The sequence below is a fragment of the Narcine bancroftii genome, chromosome 8 (assembly GCF_036971445.1).
Source record: "Narcine bancroftii isolate sNarBan1 chromosome 8, sNarBan1.hap1, whole genome shotgun sequence".
Taxonomy (NCBI): domain Eukaryota; kingdom Metazoa; phylum Chordata; class Chondrichthyes; order Torpediniformes; family Narcinidae; genus Narcine; species Narcine bancroftii.
In genome coordinates, this window is record NC_091476.1 from 97,531,509 (window position 1) to 97,547,631 (window position 16,123).

General features: G+C 37.6%; 1 protein-coding gene across 8 annotated transcripts in view; it reads left to right on the forward strand.

Moving 5' to 3' along the window:
* The window catches only part of opcml (opioid binding protein/cell adhesion molecule-like), a 1,099,456-nt gene that overhangs the window by 1,041,128 nt on the left and 42,205 nt on the right, over positions 1-16,123 (forward strand). For 4 of the 8 annotated variants that reach the window (XM_069894519.1, XM_069894522.1, XM_069894520.1 and 1 more), the window contains exon 6: positions 3,724-3,875. In XM_069894519.1, coding sequence (XP_069750620.1) covers positions 3,724-3,875 — 152 coding nt within the window. Of the gene's footprint in view, positions 1-3,723; positions 3,876-9,482; positions 9,558-11,479; positions 12,777-12,923; positions 13,721-16,123 lie in introns of those variants that run through there. The other 4 variants (XM_069894524.1, XM_069894518.1, XM_069894525.1 and 1 more) reach the window with 4 other exon arrangements.

Consider the following 16,123-nt stretch of genomic DNA (forward strand, 5'->3'; position numbering starts at 1 on the left):
CAACCTATCGGGATCTTTTGAGGAAATCTCAAGTAGAATGGACAAGGGAGAGGCTGTGGATGTTGTGAATTTGGATTTTCAAAAGGTTTTTGATAACGTGCAGCATAAGAGGCTGGTTAATGAAATTACAGGAGACATATTAGATTGGATGGAGCATTGGTTGATAGATAGAAAGCAAAGGGTGGGAATAAAGGAATCCTATTCTAGTTGGTTGCTGGTGTTGGAATCTAGGGGTTAAAACAGTATGAAATAAATGATTAATTAATAAGTGTATATTTACTGCATGGTTCAGGGAAAAAGGAATGTGATTAAGTGGCAATCACAGCATGGAGCAAAGTTGGCTGAACAAAATTGTCTCTCCAAAATACAGGGAGAGGAAATGCATAAAACGATTTAGGAGGAATGCTCAATCTAAAGGAGGTGGTGAGTAGCACAGGAGACACAGGCCAGATCAGAACAAAGAATGGCCTGTAAGAAACAAAGGGAATGGAAAACCAGTCTAGGAGGAAGATTAAGGCAGGAGGAGGTGTTAAAGAGAACAGCAGAAATTGGCCGGACAAGAACAGAATGGTGATTAGAAATATCTGGGGATGAATTAATTTCTGATCAACACAATGGGATAGTCTGGCCTGGAGGATTAAGATGGGAGTGCTACACCCCAGATATCTGCAAAACAGGAGATGACTTGTGATAACCCTTATGCAAAAAGATCTAGCAAAGGAAGACAACTTTTGTTCTGTATGATAATGAAATCTAGCAAAGGAAGCCAACTTTTGTTCTGTATGATAAGGCTGACCTATATAAACTGAACCAACTGGACAATAGGGGTCAGTCTTGGGGAGTAGCTCACTGTGCAGGTGACCTATGAACTAATGAGTGACCCAGAGCTCTGTTAAGTTTTATTCTTGTGCTGTGTAATAAATTGACTGTTGAACCGAATACCTTCTCCTATCACTTCATTCAAAGAACACGCTGGACTCAGACTACACATAGACTAAATTAAGAGTAAGGTAAAGCCAGAGTCCGACACTGGTTACTAGTGGTATTCCGCAGGGGTTGGTGTTGGGGCTGCTTCTTTATACAATGTATATTGATGATTTAGATTCTGAATTGAATGGTTTTGTGGCTAAGTTTGCAGATGACACCAAAGTTGGTTCTGGAGTACTAAGTGTTGAAGAAACCGAAAGGGTGCAGAGAGACTTAGGAGAGTGGACAAAGAAATGGCAGATGAGATAAAATGTTGAGAAATGTACGGTTGTAAATTTTGGTAGAGGAAATAAACAGGTAGATTATTATTTGGTTGGGGAGAAAATTCAAAATTCTCAAGTCCAAAGGAACTTGGGGGTCGTCGTGTAGGATAACCTAAAGATTAACCAACAGGTTGGATCAGCAGTAAAAAAAGCAAATGCTATGTTGGCATTCATTTCAAGAGGAATAGTGTATAAGAGTAAAGAGGTGTTGATGAGGCTCTCTGGGGCACTGGACAGACCTCTTTTGGAGTTCTGTGTGCAGTTTTGGGCCCTTATCTTAGAAGGGATATAATGATGTTGGAGAAAGTACAGAGAAGATTTACCAGGATGATTCCTAACATATGAGGAACATTTATCAGCTCTTGGACTGTATTCATTGGAATATAGAAGAATGGGAAGGGATCTCATTGAAATATTTTGAATTCTGAAAGGATTGGACAGAGTAGATGTGAATAAGATATTTTCCTTGATGGGTGAATCCAGGACAAGAAGGCACAGTCTTAGAATTAGAAAGTACCCATTTAAAACAAAGATGAGGAGAAATTTCTTTAGCCAGAGGATAGTGGATTTGTGGAATTCATTGCTACATACAGGTATGGAGGTCTGATCAGTGGGGGAGTTTAAGGAGCAGATTAATAGGTATCTAATTAGTCAAAGTGTCAAGGAATATGGAGATACGGCTGGAATTTGCAACTAGATGTGAGAACAGTTTAGTTCAAAATGGATTTGTGGAGCAGACCTGATCAGCTATACAAGAATTTCTGGAAATGGAGGGATCTCATGACCTCTTATTGGTTGTCCTCATGGTAATTTGGATTTCTACCTGAACAGATACATTCCAGAATAACATTATAGTATGAAAAAATATCCACAAATTCCCAAATCCATGACTATTCTTAACAATGTCTCAATGTTTCTTTAGTGATTTGAAGTCTAAGTGTACTGAAATGGATCCAGAGACACTGGACCCATTCTACTGAGTCTACAGATGGACCAATACCACTAATGATGCTGTAACCTTGTCCCTCCAATTTGTCCTGATACACCTGAAGAACAATGCCTCATATGCCAGGCTGTTGTTCATCGACTAGATCAGCATTTAATACGATCATTCACCAGAGGCTGGAGGAGAAGTTATCCTCGCTGGGACTCAACACCCCTTTCTGTTACTGGATTTTGGATTTGCTTAAAGAAAGACCACACTCTGTCTTGGTTGGTAGCAGAAAGTTGAGCACCGTCACACTAGGCACTGGTGCACCTCAGGTCTGTGTGCTCAGCCCGTTCCTGGTCATGTCATTGACCCATGACTGTGATGACAGATCCAGCTCCAACAGAGTCATCAAGTTTGCAAATGATAACAGTAGTGAGGTTCATCAGCAACAACAATGAGTTGCGTGACAGAGAAGAGGTGCAAAATCTCAAATTATGGTGCGAGAATAATCTGCTGAATCTCAAAGTGAATAAGACAAAGGACATGACTGTGGATTTCAGGAGGACTCTGGATGACCACTCTCCTCTACTCATCAATGTCTCTGTAGTGGACAGAGTAGAGAGCACAAAATTCCTTAGAGTCCATTTAAGTTGTGACCTATCATGGACACACATTTCCTCATTTGCCAGGAAGGCGCAACAGCGACTGGATTCCCTGAGAAGAGGGAGATGGCTAAGGCTACCGACAGCCATCCTGTTGACATTCTACATGAGCTCTATCAGAGTGTACTGGCTGGATGCATCACAGTGTGGTGTGGCTTCTGTAGAGTATTGGATCAGAGGTCAATCCCCAGGACTTTAAGAGTGGTAGAGGGTATCAATGGGGTCTCCTGCCCCCTCCCCCTCCCCCCCACCCCCCCATTGATGTGATCTACTGGGATCATTGTCTGAAGAGGGCTTTCAAAATCGTTAAGGAGCCATTCCACCTCAGGCATAGCATCTCCCATTGGGAAACAATTACAGAAAAATTAGAGCCAGAACCATTAGGTTGAGAAATAGCATCTTCCTACGGGTCATGAGACTGCTAAATGACTTGATGAACTGCTCATACAATCCCTTCAAGAATCTATACATGTAATTTTGTCCAGTTGTACTTTTCAAATGTATGAACATAATAAATGAACTTGAATCAACAATATAACTCGATGCATAACCAGCATGCGAGTGATTGCATTTACTTTCTGATGCCCATGTTCAAAGATTTTACGAGATGATTTCTTGAACATTTTACAAGTAGCCATGTAATTTCAAGCTCAAAAACCTTTGACAATTAAACATAAGATGTTTAAGTTAAGGCAGTAAGAGATATTAAGGTTCTTCCATGCCTTTAAATGCAAATGAGAGTTGTAGATGGTGTATTTTGAACTAAGGATCACTTGGTGAAATGCATGGGGATGTTTCAGAAATGTATCAAAATATTGCAGAAATATATGTTAGGTATTTTTAAAAAGTCAAACTAAAAGGTTCTTTTTATATTTCACAGGCTTTTTAATGGACTCAATGGTATACAAATTAAGAAAAATGGAGATATATCTGTGCTCACCTTCTTTAATGTTTCGGAAGAGGATTATGGAAACTACACCTGTGTGGCAATGAACAAACTTGGCACCTCAAATTCAAGTGTTCTTCTCTTTGGTAGGTACCTAAATGAGGATTGGTAATCACAAGATGTTTGAACTTGAACTGATATTTCAAAGGTTTACATTGCAACAGATCTGTTCATTTTTGGGGATGGGCAATAATGTTAATAACATTTGACAACAAAATTTTTCAAAAGGGTTGCTTCCTTTAAAAAACAAATGGAGATTGTGGTAGATAACTTCAGGATGAACACAAAAATGATTTCAGATCTGCTGTATCACGTAGGAAGGTGGAGAAACTTTCAATTATCTTTTATTGAATTTACATGTTTAATTGCATAATGATGCTGACACTTTGCATTAGTTCAAATGACGTAAAAACGTTTTGTCATTGATTTTCATTTGTACTCTGCATCTGATGCCTCTCGTGTCAATGTCCAGCTATAGTCAGCCATCAATGCTGGCTTCTAGTTGCCTTGATACTGTTCTTCCATGGTCACAATGTCTTGGTGAAACCTTTCACCATCTTTGTCACTGACTGCACCAAGATCAGCAGGGAAGAACTCCAAGTGCGAATGCAGAAAAATAATTTTCAATTACATGTGCACTTCATGGATTTTTATGCTTGGACTGTGTTAAAAATCTGATAGGAAATCACAAAAATAGGTTATAGCTAACAAAATGCTACAAGATAGGAAAATATTCAGATAACTTTCATGATCAGCAGCCCAAAATCCATGAAATATCCCCCAAAGTATTCAGGAAGCAAAATCTTAGTTGTCCAGTGTAATTTATCTCAATTGCAGGTCATCTGCAGTTCGCCTCCCCACCCCTGCTCTTCATACATGTAAAGGGACCTGAAGCAGCATAAATCACACCCTTCGTAAATGGCTGGAGTTGTCATTCCTTTTCAACTGGGAATATTCCTGCTTATTTTCATGCTCTGGCCCTGGGTTTTAATTGGAAGTAACACCTTGAATTCTGTTAGATAACATGATAAATTATGGATTCCATAAGAATTCCACATTCCATAACCAAAATACTTTACAAATGAACATTGCACTTTGGTGTTGTTAACTGTGCATTTAGAGGGAAAGAAGCAATGATTTAAATATAGCACATTTAACTGTATTCATCATGTTTAACATTGCAGACTAATATGGTTTTATGAATTGAAATCCATTACAACAATTCTTTGTTCTCCACATAAATAAGAAATTTTTATGCTTGTAGTTGTTAATTGTTTTCCTTGAGTACAGTTTAAGAATATTGTCTTAATTAAATGGAAAAAAAAATTCCTGACATGATAAGTAAATGCACCCATCAATATTTTTCTTTCACAATAATTTTGTTTTTGTAACATTTAATTGTGATAGATGCCCTGTCTGTTGTTGTGAGTGAATTTTATTTGGTGGGTGCCTGGAGTGAAATGTTACACATTGAGTTGGGTTTGTATACAATTTGTTACACTTGCTGTTCTTTGTAATCTGTTCATTGTTGTGGTCTTTTTTAATCAATTCCACACAGGCATTTTCCAACTAGGTTGTTAGATCTGGAAAACTGTCAAAGCAATTTACTGATTTTAAAATTGGGAACTTTAATCATATTCATAGATTATGATTCAGCTGAACATTCACTGAAGCAATGATCAAGATTATTTTTAATGTTCTATACTACCCTTCTCCAAACTAGAAAATTAGCCTCTTGAGCACAGGTCTCTGTGGGCAAAAGTGGTTTGAATCGGGAATGTTAATTTGATCCATCAAAGATAAACTATTCATTAACTCTAAACAGAATGATAAATAATATGACCCAGTTGAAGAAATTGAAAAATAATGACCTTGTTTTAATTTAAAAGTCAGTATCTGAAATGCATTTCCTGTTAAAGGTTGGAGGGGCAATGTTATTTGATACATGATTCCCCACAATCAACACCCAGAAGTACATACTCTTTGTGAATGCAATTACAATTTCACATAAACTGAAACTATGTTACTAAGCCTTCAAAATCCAATTTTTCAAATTATTACCCAAGGCAATTTTCTTTTTGATACATATTAATTTACTTTCTTCTCGCATAATTCTTGCTTGGATATACTGACCTCTATTAAAGCTGGTTACTTTTACATCACCCCAATTTTTATTCCTGATTCATCTGCAAGTTACTTATTTACTAACCACAGCAAATAACATCTGACAAATAACCCTGGGCTAGGATGTAACTTGTGTGCATATGCAGTTATCACAGTTAAGCCTGTGGCTTAATGTATTTGATGACCTTTATCTAGGATTTATCCCAATAATGTTTCTCATCACAAGGCAAATTTGAGGATTCTATAATGCACATTCTTTATGCAAATAAATTAACATTGCATCTGTTTTGCTTCATGAGCTTTGCTTTCCTCTTATTGCTTGAATGAACAGTTTTGATGTTGAGCACATGGCTAGCTATAAAGTCTCATGGCTTATTGAGCCTCTTTTGATCAACAACAGATGGCTGAATGATTTTCTCATGTGCTATTTTAAAAGTGTTAATTTTGTACATGCCAAGAACTATCCAACACATGGCCAATAGAAGTGTCCTGGTCAGTTATAAATCCAATGTTTTTGGTCATCCTTTTGTCCAGTAAATCCAAAAATTCTTCAGTTAATTGAAGGAACAAATAAAGCTTCATTGATTCTGGTTGATAAAATGTGGCATTTGAATTAATATAGAATCATTATGCAATTAAATTGACAATCCAAGTCCATTAAGATAATGACAGAATCCAAACATGATATAAAAAGTGCATTATTCCTTCATTTGATAAGTTTTCCAAAGCAATGTTTTACATTTTTACAATGATATGTGAGAGATTTCACCTGTAATCAGGTAGTTAAAGTGACCAAGGACCTTTATTATTTTGTGTGATTCATGTCCAGGGCTCTGGGTAGTTAGATTGTTCCAATATTTCGAAAACTGATTTGATAATCCTATTGTTAGTGAACCTTATGACTGGAATGTCACTGTGTCCAGCAATCCCAATAACTTGATAATCCAAAAAGCAAACACACCAATAACAGAGCTCAATCATTTATTGTTGACCATCATGTATTGTTCATTGTCCAATGGCAATTTTTTTTTCAAATGACGATCAGTTTATTTCAAATATATTTAAGAAGAAAGGGGTTGGAAGAAGATTAAGGCTGGAAGTTCATTCTTGCTCATATATTCAATATATTAATAAACTTTCCCTAGCAATGCGGTAAGTGCATTCACCTTTAGTTTCTTCCTCATTGTTTTTGTTCACTGTGCCATGCAACTCAAAAGAAAAGCTGACTGAATTCTTATTTTGCCTCAAGTGACATTTTTCCAAATAATAGTTTTGATCTTCTGCTTACAATCCTAACATTTTGCTCTGATATTATGAGTTTGCTGAACAACAAAAATCCTTTCTCATTGTTTCTCATTCTCTTAGTCCTTCATTCATCCAATGAAACTTGGTGCACAGTTCTATATTGCTGTTGAGGTTTATTCTTGTTCACACCAATTCCATTGTGACTCTTGTTATGGGTGAATCATTCAGATCCTTCATGGTTTTTTTTTCCTTCCAACTTCTTATTGTTTATTATTCCTGCCTTGACTCTCTGGGAGGGACATGACTTTTTCATGCAGCCTTCTGACTACTGGCCCTGCCTCTGGCCAGTCAGCAATATGCTAACACGTCTTAAAAATGAAGTATGACTTCACACGTCCCTCCTTGTGAGTGTCATTTTAGGATGTGCCAGGTAACTGTCAAAGATGGTTGCATAAATCCCTGTTTGTTCAATTTCCAGTTTATTGGGGAAACGTCATAACCTATGAGAACATAAGAAATAAAAGTGGGAGTAATATATTTGACCTTTTGTCTGCTTTCCCATCAATAAGGTCTTGGCTCACCTTCTTTTGCAACATTTTCCTCAACTTGCGAATCCTTTGATTCGCATCATAGCCCAACAATTATCTGGCTTTCACATACTTTGCCTTCACTCCCTTTTGAGTTGAGAATTTGAAAAATTAATTACCCTGTAGGTGAAGAAATCTCTGATCATTTCAACATCAACATTGTCAAGCCCCCTAATGATTGAATAACAACACCGTCATTCTTCATGACTTCAAGGAACACAGACACAAACTAACCATTCCTGATGGGACAAATTCAAGATTCAATTTATGGTCATTGTAATAAACAGTGTCATATTACATGAAATTGCTTATGCCTGTAATTACCTAAGGTGCAGGAAGTGAGAAGAGCTCCTCCACGAGATTGTGTTTGAATTCAACTTCCTGCACCTGCACCCTGTTGTATATTATACCACATCTTTTTAAATTCCATCTCCTTTCAAATGTCAGCCAAGATTTTATTTGCCTAAGAGTCATAGAGTTGTGACCATAGATTTGAATATCTGCCCCTGTCATCTGCTGATCATTGCTTATTTTCTCCATTTTAGACAACACCACTTTCATAATGGGCCCTATTTAAATTGAAGACGATGTTTATTTTTTTATTTAAATTTGACATACAGCACAGTAACAGGCCCTTCCAGCTCACAAGCCCATTCCATCCAAATACCCCAATTAAACTACAATCTCCATACCTTTTGAAAGGTAGGAGGAAACTGGAACGCCAGGAGGGAACTCACACAGACACGAGGAGAAAGAGCAAGCTCCTTACAGTCAACACCAGAATTGAACCAGTGTCGCTGACACTGTAGTAGTATTGTGCTAACTGCAAAGTTAACCATGACTCAGAAAGTTTGCCCCTTTCTTGTCTCTATCCAGAAATCTAACATCATGGTCATTGGATCCTCTGGAATCTTTAAGCACAAAATCTCTTTATTATTCCTTCCCCATTACACATGGCCAAATCTAAAATAGCCAGTTCCTGGATAGGTTCCAGAATATACTCCTCAAAGAAACAATCCTTGGTGCTCTCCATAAATTCTTCATCAACGTTACCCTTGTGAGTTTGATTTGTCATCTTGGCCTTCAAAAATCAAAGTGAAGAAATTCGGATGTCACGATGAGGTTGTATAAGAAAGACATTGGTGAGGCCAAATTTGAAGTATTTTGTGCAGTTCTGGTCAACAAACGACAAGAAGGATATCAATAAGATTGAAAGAGTGAATAGAGATTTGCTAGGACGTTGCTGGGTCTTCAGCAGTTGAGTTACAGGGAAAGATTAAACAGGTTAGAACTTTATTCCTTAGAGTGTAGAAGACTAAGGGGAGATTTGATAGAGGTTTACAAAATTATGAGAGGTGTAGACAGAGTAAATACAAATAAGCTCTTTCCACAGATATGGGGAGATAAATACAAAAGGACTGCCTTTAAGGTGAAAGGGGGAAAGTTTATGGGGAACATTAAGGGGAACTTTTTCAATCAGAGAGTAGTGGGAATGTGGAACAAACTGCCATCTGACATGATAAATGTGGGGTCACTCTTAAGTTTTAAAAATAAATTGGATAGATATGTAGATGGGAGAGGTCTGGAGGGTTATGAAATGGGTGCAGGCCAGGGAGGAGCGGTATGAGGTTTCAGCACAGAGTGGAAGGCCTGAATGGCCTATTTTCTGTGCTGTAGTGTCCTATGGTTCTCTGGTCCAATCACTATGTAGATTAAAATCTCCCCTTATAATTGCAGTTCAATTCAAGATAGTCCAAGGAAGTCACCCATGTACTGAGGAGAGCCAGAAAATCTTAAGCACCACCCAACAAGGTGATAATTGTGAGCTCCCATTTTTCCATATATTCATAGAAATAAATTGCCTAGATCCTAGACTTTTCCTAAATGAAAATTTGCTACCAAGTTGATTGAAACTCATCAGACAAAACTCCAAATTTAACAGAACAAACACAAAAATCTGTGGGATTGAAGTAAGATTTATTCCTGGTTTGAAAATGCTGCCAAGTAATGTGTGATAATTTACCCTGTGCACTGTTCTGGAGAAGATCTGACATTATCAGGTGCTTTCTTCAGGCGGCAGGATCTGTAGTCTATCTTTCTGGAAACCTATACTTGCATTTCATTTTTATGTTGAACTGCTCAATTAATTCCATCATAATCAATGTGATGGATTTTTGGTATTTTCACCCTTCCAGTACCATCTTCAAAATGTTCATATTCCATATTTCTTTGAGATGTCAGTGATGGCTCATCAATGAATTCCACTCACGTGCCAGTTTTTCCTGTAACCTATTGTCTCCACTTGCCCATCATGTCTCCCCACCCAGATTATGCCACACTAGGGGCAATTTATAGTGACCATATCACCTACCAGTGTGTCTCTCAAGAGGTGGGAGGAAACTAGAGCACCTGGTGAAACTTGCTTGGTCAGACAGAGAAGCTGCAAACTCTACGGACACAGCTCCAGAGGTCAGGATTGAACCCAGGTCACTACATTTGTGAAACAGCAGCTTCATTATCTATGACATACTGCTTCCCATAATGGATGCTCCCATTGTATACTTCCCATAATGGATGCTCCCATTGTATACTTCCCATAATGGATGCTCCCATTGTATACTTCCCATAATGGATGCTCCCATTGTATACTTCCCATAATGGATGCTCCCATTGTATACTTCCCATAATGGATGCTCCCATTGTATACTTCCCATAATGGATGCTCCCATTGTATACTTCCCATAATGGATGCTCCCATTGTATACTTCCCATAATGGATGCTCCCATTGTATACTTCCCATAATGGATGCTCCCATTGTATACTTCCCATAATGGATGCTCCCATTGTATACTTCCCATAATGGATGCTCCCATTGTATACTTCCCATAATGGATGCTCCCATTGTATACTTCCCATAATGGATGCTCCCATTGTATACTTCCCATAATGGATGCTCCCATTGTATACTTCCCATAATGGATGCTCCCATTGTATACTTCCCATAATGGATGCTCCCATTGTATACTTCCCATAATGGATGCTCCCATTGTATACTTCCCATAATGGGTGCTCCCATTGTATACTTCCCATAATGGGTGCTCCCATTGTATACTTCCCATAATGGGTGCTCCCATTGTATACTTCCCATAATGGGTGCTCCCATTGGATACTTCCCATAATGGGTGCTCCCATTGTATACTTCCCATAATGGGTGCTCCCATTGTATACTTCCCATAATGGATGCTCCCATTGTATACTTCCCATAATGGATGCTCCCATTGTATATTTCCCATTGGGTTGATGGGATCCCAAAAATGTTGACAACAAGAAGTAAAAGAAGAAATAAATTTGTTCTTAATCTTATCCACCAGAGATGAGTAACATCAATCCAATTGTTCTAACTTGGAACAAAGCCTTGGTTTTTGAGATGAAAATTGGGAAAAAAAAACAGCAGGTGCTGAAATCTGAAATTGCAGTAGAAAGAGAAACACAGTGAACGCTTCAGATCAAAACCTTTTCATCTTTTTTTTTTAATGATGAACTACTGTCCTCTTACTTTTGGTCATTTGTGTGTGAATAAGAAACAATATATGAAAATGCCTGCCCTCAAAGAAATGAAATGAAAGGAGCATCATTATTCATGATGCCATGCTGTAATTGCTGTCAGTAATGTTTAGATGGGGAAGTTTTAAGGAAAAATTCAGCGATTAAAATCAAAATAATCTATTTTCAGTTTGTCAACATGCAGCATAGAAGATGAAACAGTGCAGCGAAGGAACCGATCCTTGCGCCCACAGTGTCTGCACTGACCATGATGCCAAACTAAACTGGACCTCTTTCTGCCTTACCTGATCCATATGTCTTCATCCCCTCCATGTTCATGTGTCTGTTTCCATCTCTGCTCCTGACAGCCCATTTCAGGGACCTACCACTCTGCGTAAAATAATTTGCCCTGCATATCATTATTTTAAAATTGTATTTAAACCAATTCAAATAGTATTGGAGGACCATCTTCTTCTTTATAGCATTAATTTGTGGCTTAACATAATTGCCCACTTTTACTTAAATATCCCTTGTATCTGTGCAGCTGTCGATAGATATTTATAGCAGCCATGGACAAGAAGGTTTCAGAATTTCCATGGCCATCTGGATTATTCTTGATGTGTCAGCAAATCTCAGATTTACTGATGTTAATAAACCATGCTCTCCTATGTCTAATGATAATGATGCACCTAGAAGGTATTCTCTTGGGTAGGGGAAGGGGATTTTCATTCTGCCTTGCTTCATCCTCACTGGTGTCTGAACAGTTTCACCAGTAAATAATTGAACTATTTTGATTAAGGTAGAATCCAGATTCATTTTACAGTTAGTGATTTCAAATTGTGGACTCGTGCCTCAAACTTGACCTCCTTCCAATGGGCAGTGGAAAATTAACTTTGAGATGCTGCCCCAATCTTTAGACTGCAATTCCTACCAAAAGTACATTGACAGAAGGTGAAACTTGTTCATGATGCGCCACACAATTGGCATGCCTAATAACATGACTGGTTGAGGTTACACATGAATAATTGAGCTTTTGGCTCAAGATGGTGATCGGATTAGAACAATGGTCCACAAAGACAACAATTTAAAGAAAGAAACATTGAAAATTATTTTAAAAATGGTGAAAAGAGAATATTTTCCATTAAATTCTACTTTGCAGGTACTTTTCCCTGCTTTGGGTAAAATAAATAATTTTTAAGTGAATTCATGTGGATCTTATTCTTAAGCCATACCCAATGGTGTGTGGTATTGATGTCCGCAAGATGCAGTAGGTACCAGAATGAATCATTCAGGCATTGATAAATGGCAAATTACCAATGGTTTTGAGTGGGATAAGAATCACGGTCAACCTCAAAGGAACAGTCAAGGGCAAATGACTAAATTGGAAAACAAAACCACTTTTGGTCAATAATTATTCTTGCTGTCCTAATATAAAGGCCATTTTGATCATTCTGAACAAATTATATTTCAGACCTTTTATTACTCCTATAAAATGTCAGCCCTTAATGTTATCAAAATGTTTCCTTTGAATATTAACAGATATTTATATTTAATATCTTTGCAAGTTTTATATTGCAATGATTATTGATCTTAATCTTTTTGTCTGAAAATTTGTGCTTTTCTCCATGCATCAGGCAACATCAATGAAGGGTTAACATTTCTGATCGATGACTTTTACCAAATCTAAAAAGAACTATAGCACAAAGAGATTTGGACTTGTGAAGAAAGGACAGGAGCATTTGAACAACACACATTTTGTTCTCGTGCGGTTATTCTGATTGTCAAAACAATGAATACCAAGTTAGATGGATGTTTAAATTGCATTATATCCCTACAGATAAAAAATGCACCAGTCATTCATTGTGCCTGACATGGAAATCTGCAAGATCCACAACATTTTGACTCGTGCAAATTAGATGACTGTGGGAAAATCTATTGGATGGAATTTCGTGTTGCTAGGATTAACAGTGTTGCTGGAAAATACATTAGCTATTTAATCCTATCGTGCACAGGAATTAATCTGTACCATGCTAATTAGCACAGTGGGTGTTCAGATCACAGTTTTGTTGGAGTAATTATTCAATGGTTGTACAACAATAGACTTTTGTTGTAAACTTCAATCTGGTTGATCAGTAGTTAGATTTCACACTCAACCTATATAAAAGTTGCTACACAACCAATCTAAATACCTCCAACCAGCATGGTTAAAAAAAGGACCCCCACCCCCCCATGAGTGCTTAAACGAGTGGAGAATAGCACTGAAATGAGGGTATTATGTGCTGCTCTTCATTAACTAAACCTTCTGTCAGCTACACCTTTCGATTCTGCATCAGTAAGTTGGAGATGAACCATTGGTTTATGACTATTTGAATCTCAAATTGTTTCCTGTATGCAAATCTGTGCAAAAAATATATATATATGGAGCATGCAATGGTAGCAAGTGAAAACCTGATAACTAAGGATTGCCATACAAATGTTCGCAGTGACCCTGATTTCATGTTTATCACTGTGGGCAGCATTGAGTTCTGAGCAGGTGGGAAAGTTGATGAGGTATGCTGTGGACTTGATCTGCATCAGGAACAAAATCTGGCTTCAGTGCCTGCAGTGATTGAGGAACCAAAGCTCAGTATGGTTGGAATTAATTTTGTTAGCTGTCAACAGTTATATTGTTGATCAATTAAAATGCAATGTGTTTGTTGGATGCCTAAACAAAATTGCTTAGCCTGATCAGATTGACACATTTCAAACTCAAGCAGTCATGGTTTCATAGCTTGGTGATATTCAAAACTGTCACAAGCTCTCTATTTGCCACATTGTAGGATTTTACCTGTCCATCACTCTTTACAAATAGCTCTGTTTAAAAGGTCATAGCAGAATGCTGTGCAGTCAGTGCTTCAGTGTCACTTCTGGTAACTGCTTGGAAGCTGTTGCCTTTCATGCTCATCACCCCAGGAGGACAGAATTTTCCATCTAACACCTGTTTTCTTCCAAGCTCGCTTGTTTTAACTTAAGGACATAGTAAATTACTCATGGATCGTGCAGCGCAGAAACAAGGTTCTCAGTCCACTGAGTCCATGCCAACAATTTCACCCCATTTAATTCTCTCCACATTCCCAAGTTAACAAAGCCCTTTAACAATACCCCTTCAAATGATATCTAATGTATTGCTTCAACTTTAATGGGATTTTTTCCCCTAAATCAAGAACCATTGAGCTGTGCAGCATGGAAACTGGCCCTTCAGCTGAACTGATCCATATTGGCCAAGTTGTCCATCTGAGCTCAGTTCTGCCATGTGTGTGTGTATCTATCTATCTATATATATATATATATATATATATATGAAATGATAGGATTAACTCTGTTCCCCATCAGGGACTTGGGCTCAGAAATTCCCTGTCCTAATCTCCTATTAAATATGCTCTCACAATGAGAACAAAGAATGCTTTCATGTTTTCTAAGTTTCACAGTCAGCGTTTCAACATCCCCTAAAGCAAGTCTGCTTCTACTTCTTGTGATCCATCCTTGTCTTGCAAATAGTTTGTTTTTCAAAACAAGGAATTGTTCTAGCAAAAGGCATCAACATTTCAATCCCTGTTCAGCTGTTGTGTTTGGTCAAAAGAACAACGCAGCATTTCCGATGTGAAATAGAAACATCAACAACCCTTAAAATTTCATCAGCCAGCAAACACCCTCATCCCAAAGAACTAAAAGCAAAAGTATTGTCATTATCTATTTTTATTCAAATATATTCTACCAAATAGTTTCCCTCCTGTAGATATTGACAGCTGCTGGAATTGGGGGAATTATCCTCGTGGCCATTACAGAAGCATGAGCATGCAGAGAAAAAAAATAGCATAATTGCGTCAAGTTAGGAAAGTCTTGCTGATTTTGAACGGAGGTCAATTGTGATGCCATTAATATTGTTCAGGTTAATATCACATGACTCACCATACACATTGGTAAAACTTTGTGCCCAATCCATGTAAGAAGAGAAACAATACATTCAACTCCAAAAGCTTATTCTGCCATTAAATAATGTTTAAGTTTAGACAGTTTCTGCTTCTCGCTTTTGGTCAACAAAAAAATCTGAGAACTTAATATTGAGATGTATCAATCGATCTTGCATCAAATGTCAATCTGTGAAAATATTCCAAATTTCTAACACAATTCATGGAAGTGAATTTGAACTAAATCCTTTGATGCCCAACTTCAGCATTTGGACTGCCTTAATTGGGACAAAAGTAAAGTTATGGCAGTAGAACAAGATGATTATTTATAATGTCAAAGAGATATTCAATTCAGCATGAGTAGTTGTGATCTGTAAACTCAATCAGTTCCACTGAATGTTTTGAAAATCCATCAAATCACTTCATAAAACTCAAGAGAATCAAAGTATAGTTTTGGTGCTCTTTCTCTGATTCCCCTGAAATCAGATGCTTTCAAAGAAATCTTGATTGCAATCTGGCTAAGGCCTGCATATCTTTCAGAAGCTATTCTGCTCTCAGTACTCCAGGTACGATCTAACCAAGGCACTATGCAAGTCCAGCATAACTTCTCACCCTTGCATTTCCAGCCTCTTGAAATGAGATTTGGCATTCCTTGGTCTGTTTTGGTTGTTATATGTAGATGCCCATGGTTCATGTTCTCTTTGAATACCGACTGCTTTTTATATTTACAGGAATTATAAAACTCTTGATTCCATCATTGATAGGTCTAGAGCAGTACTGCGGTTAGCAAGGTTTTTTAAAAAAATGAGAACATTTGCTCATGATGAAATCCATGGCATCCATTTTCCCCACTCATTCAAACTCTTTATAATCTCGTTTTTTTGTCT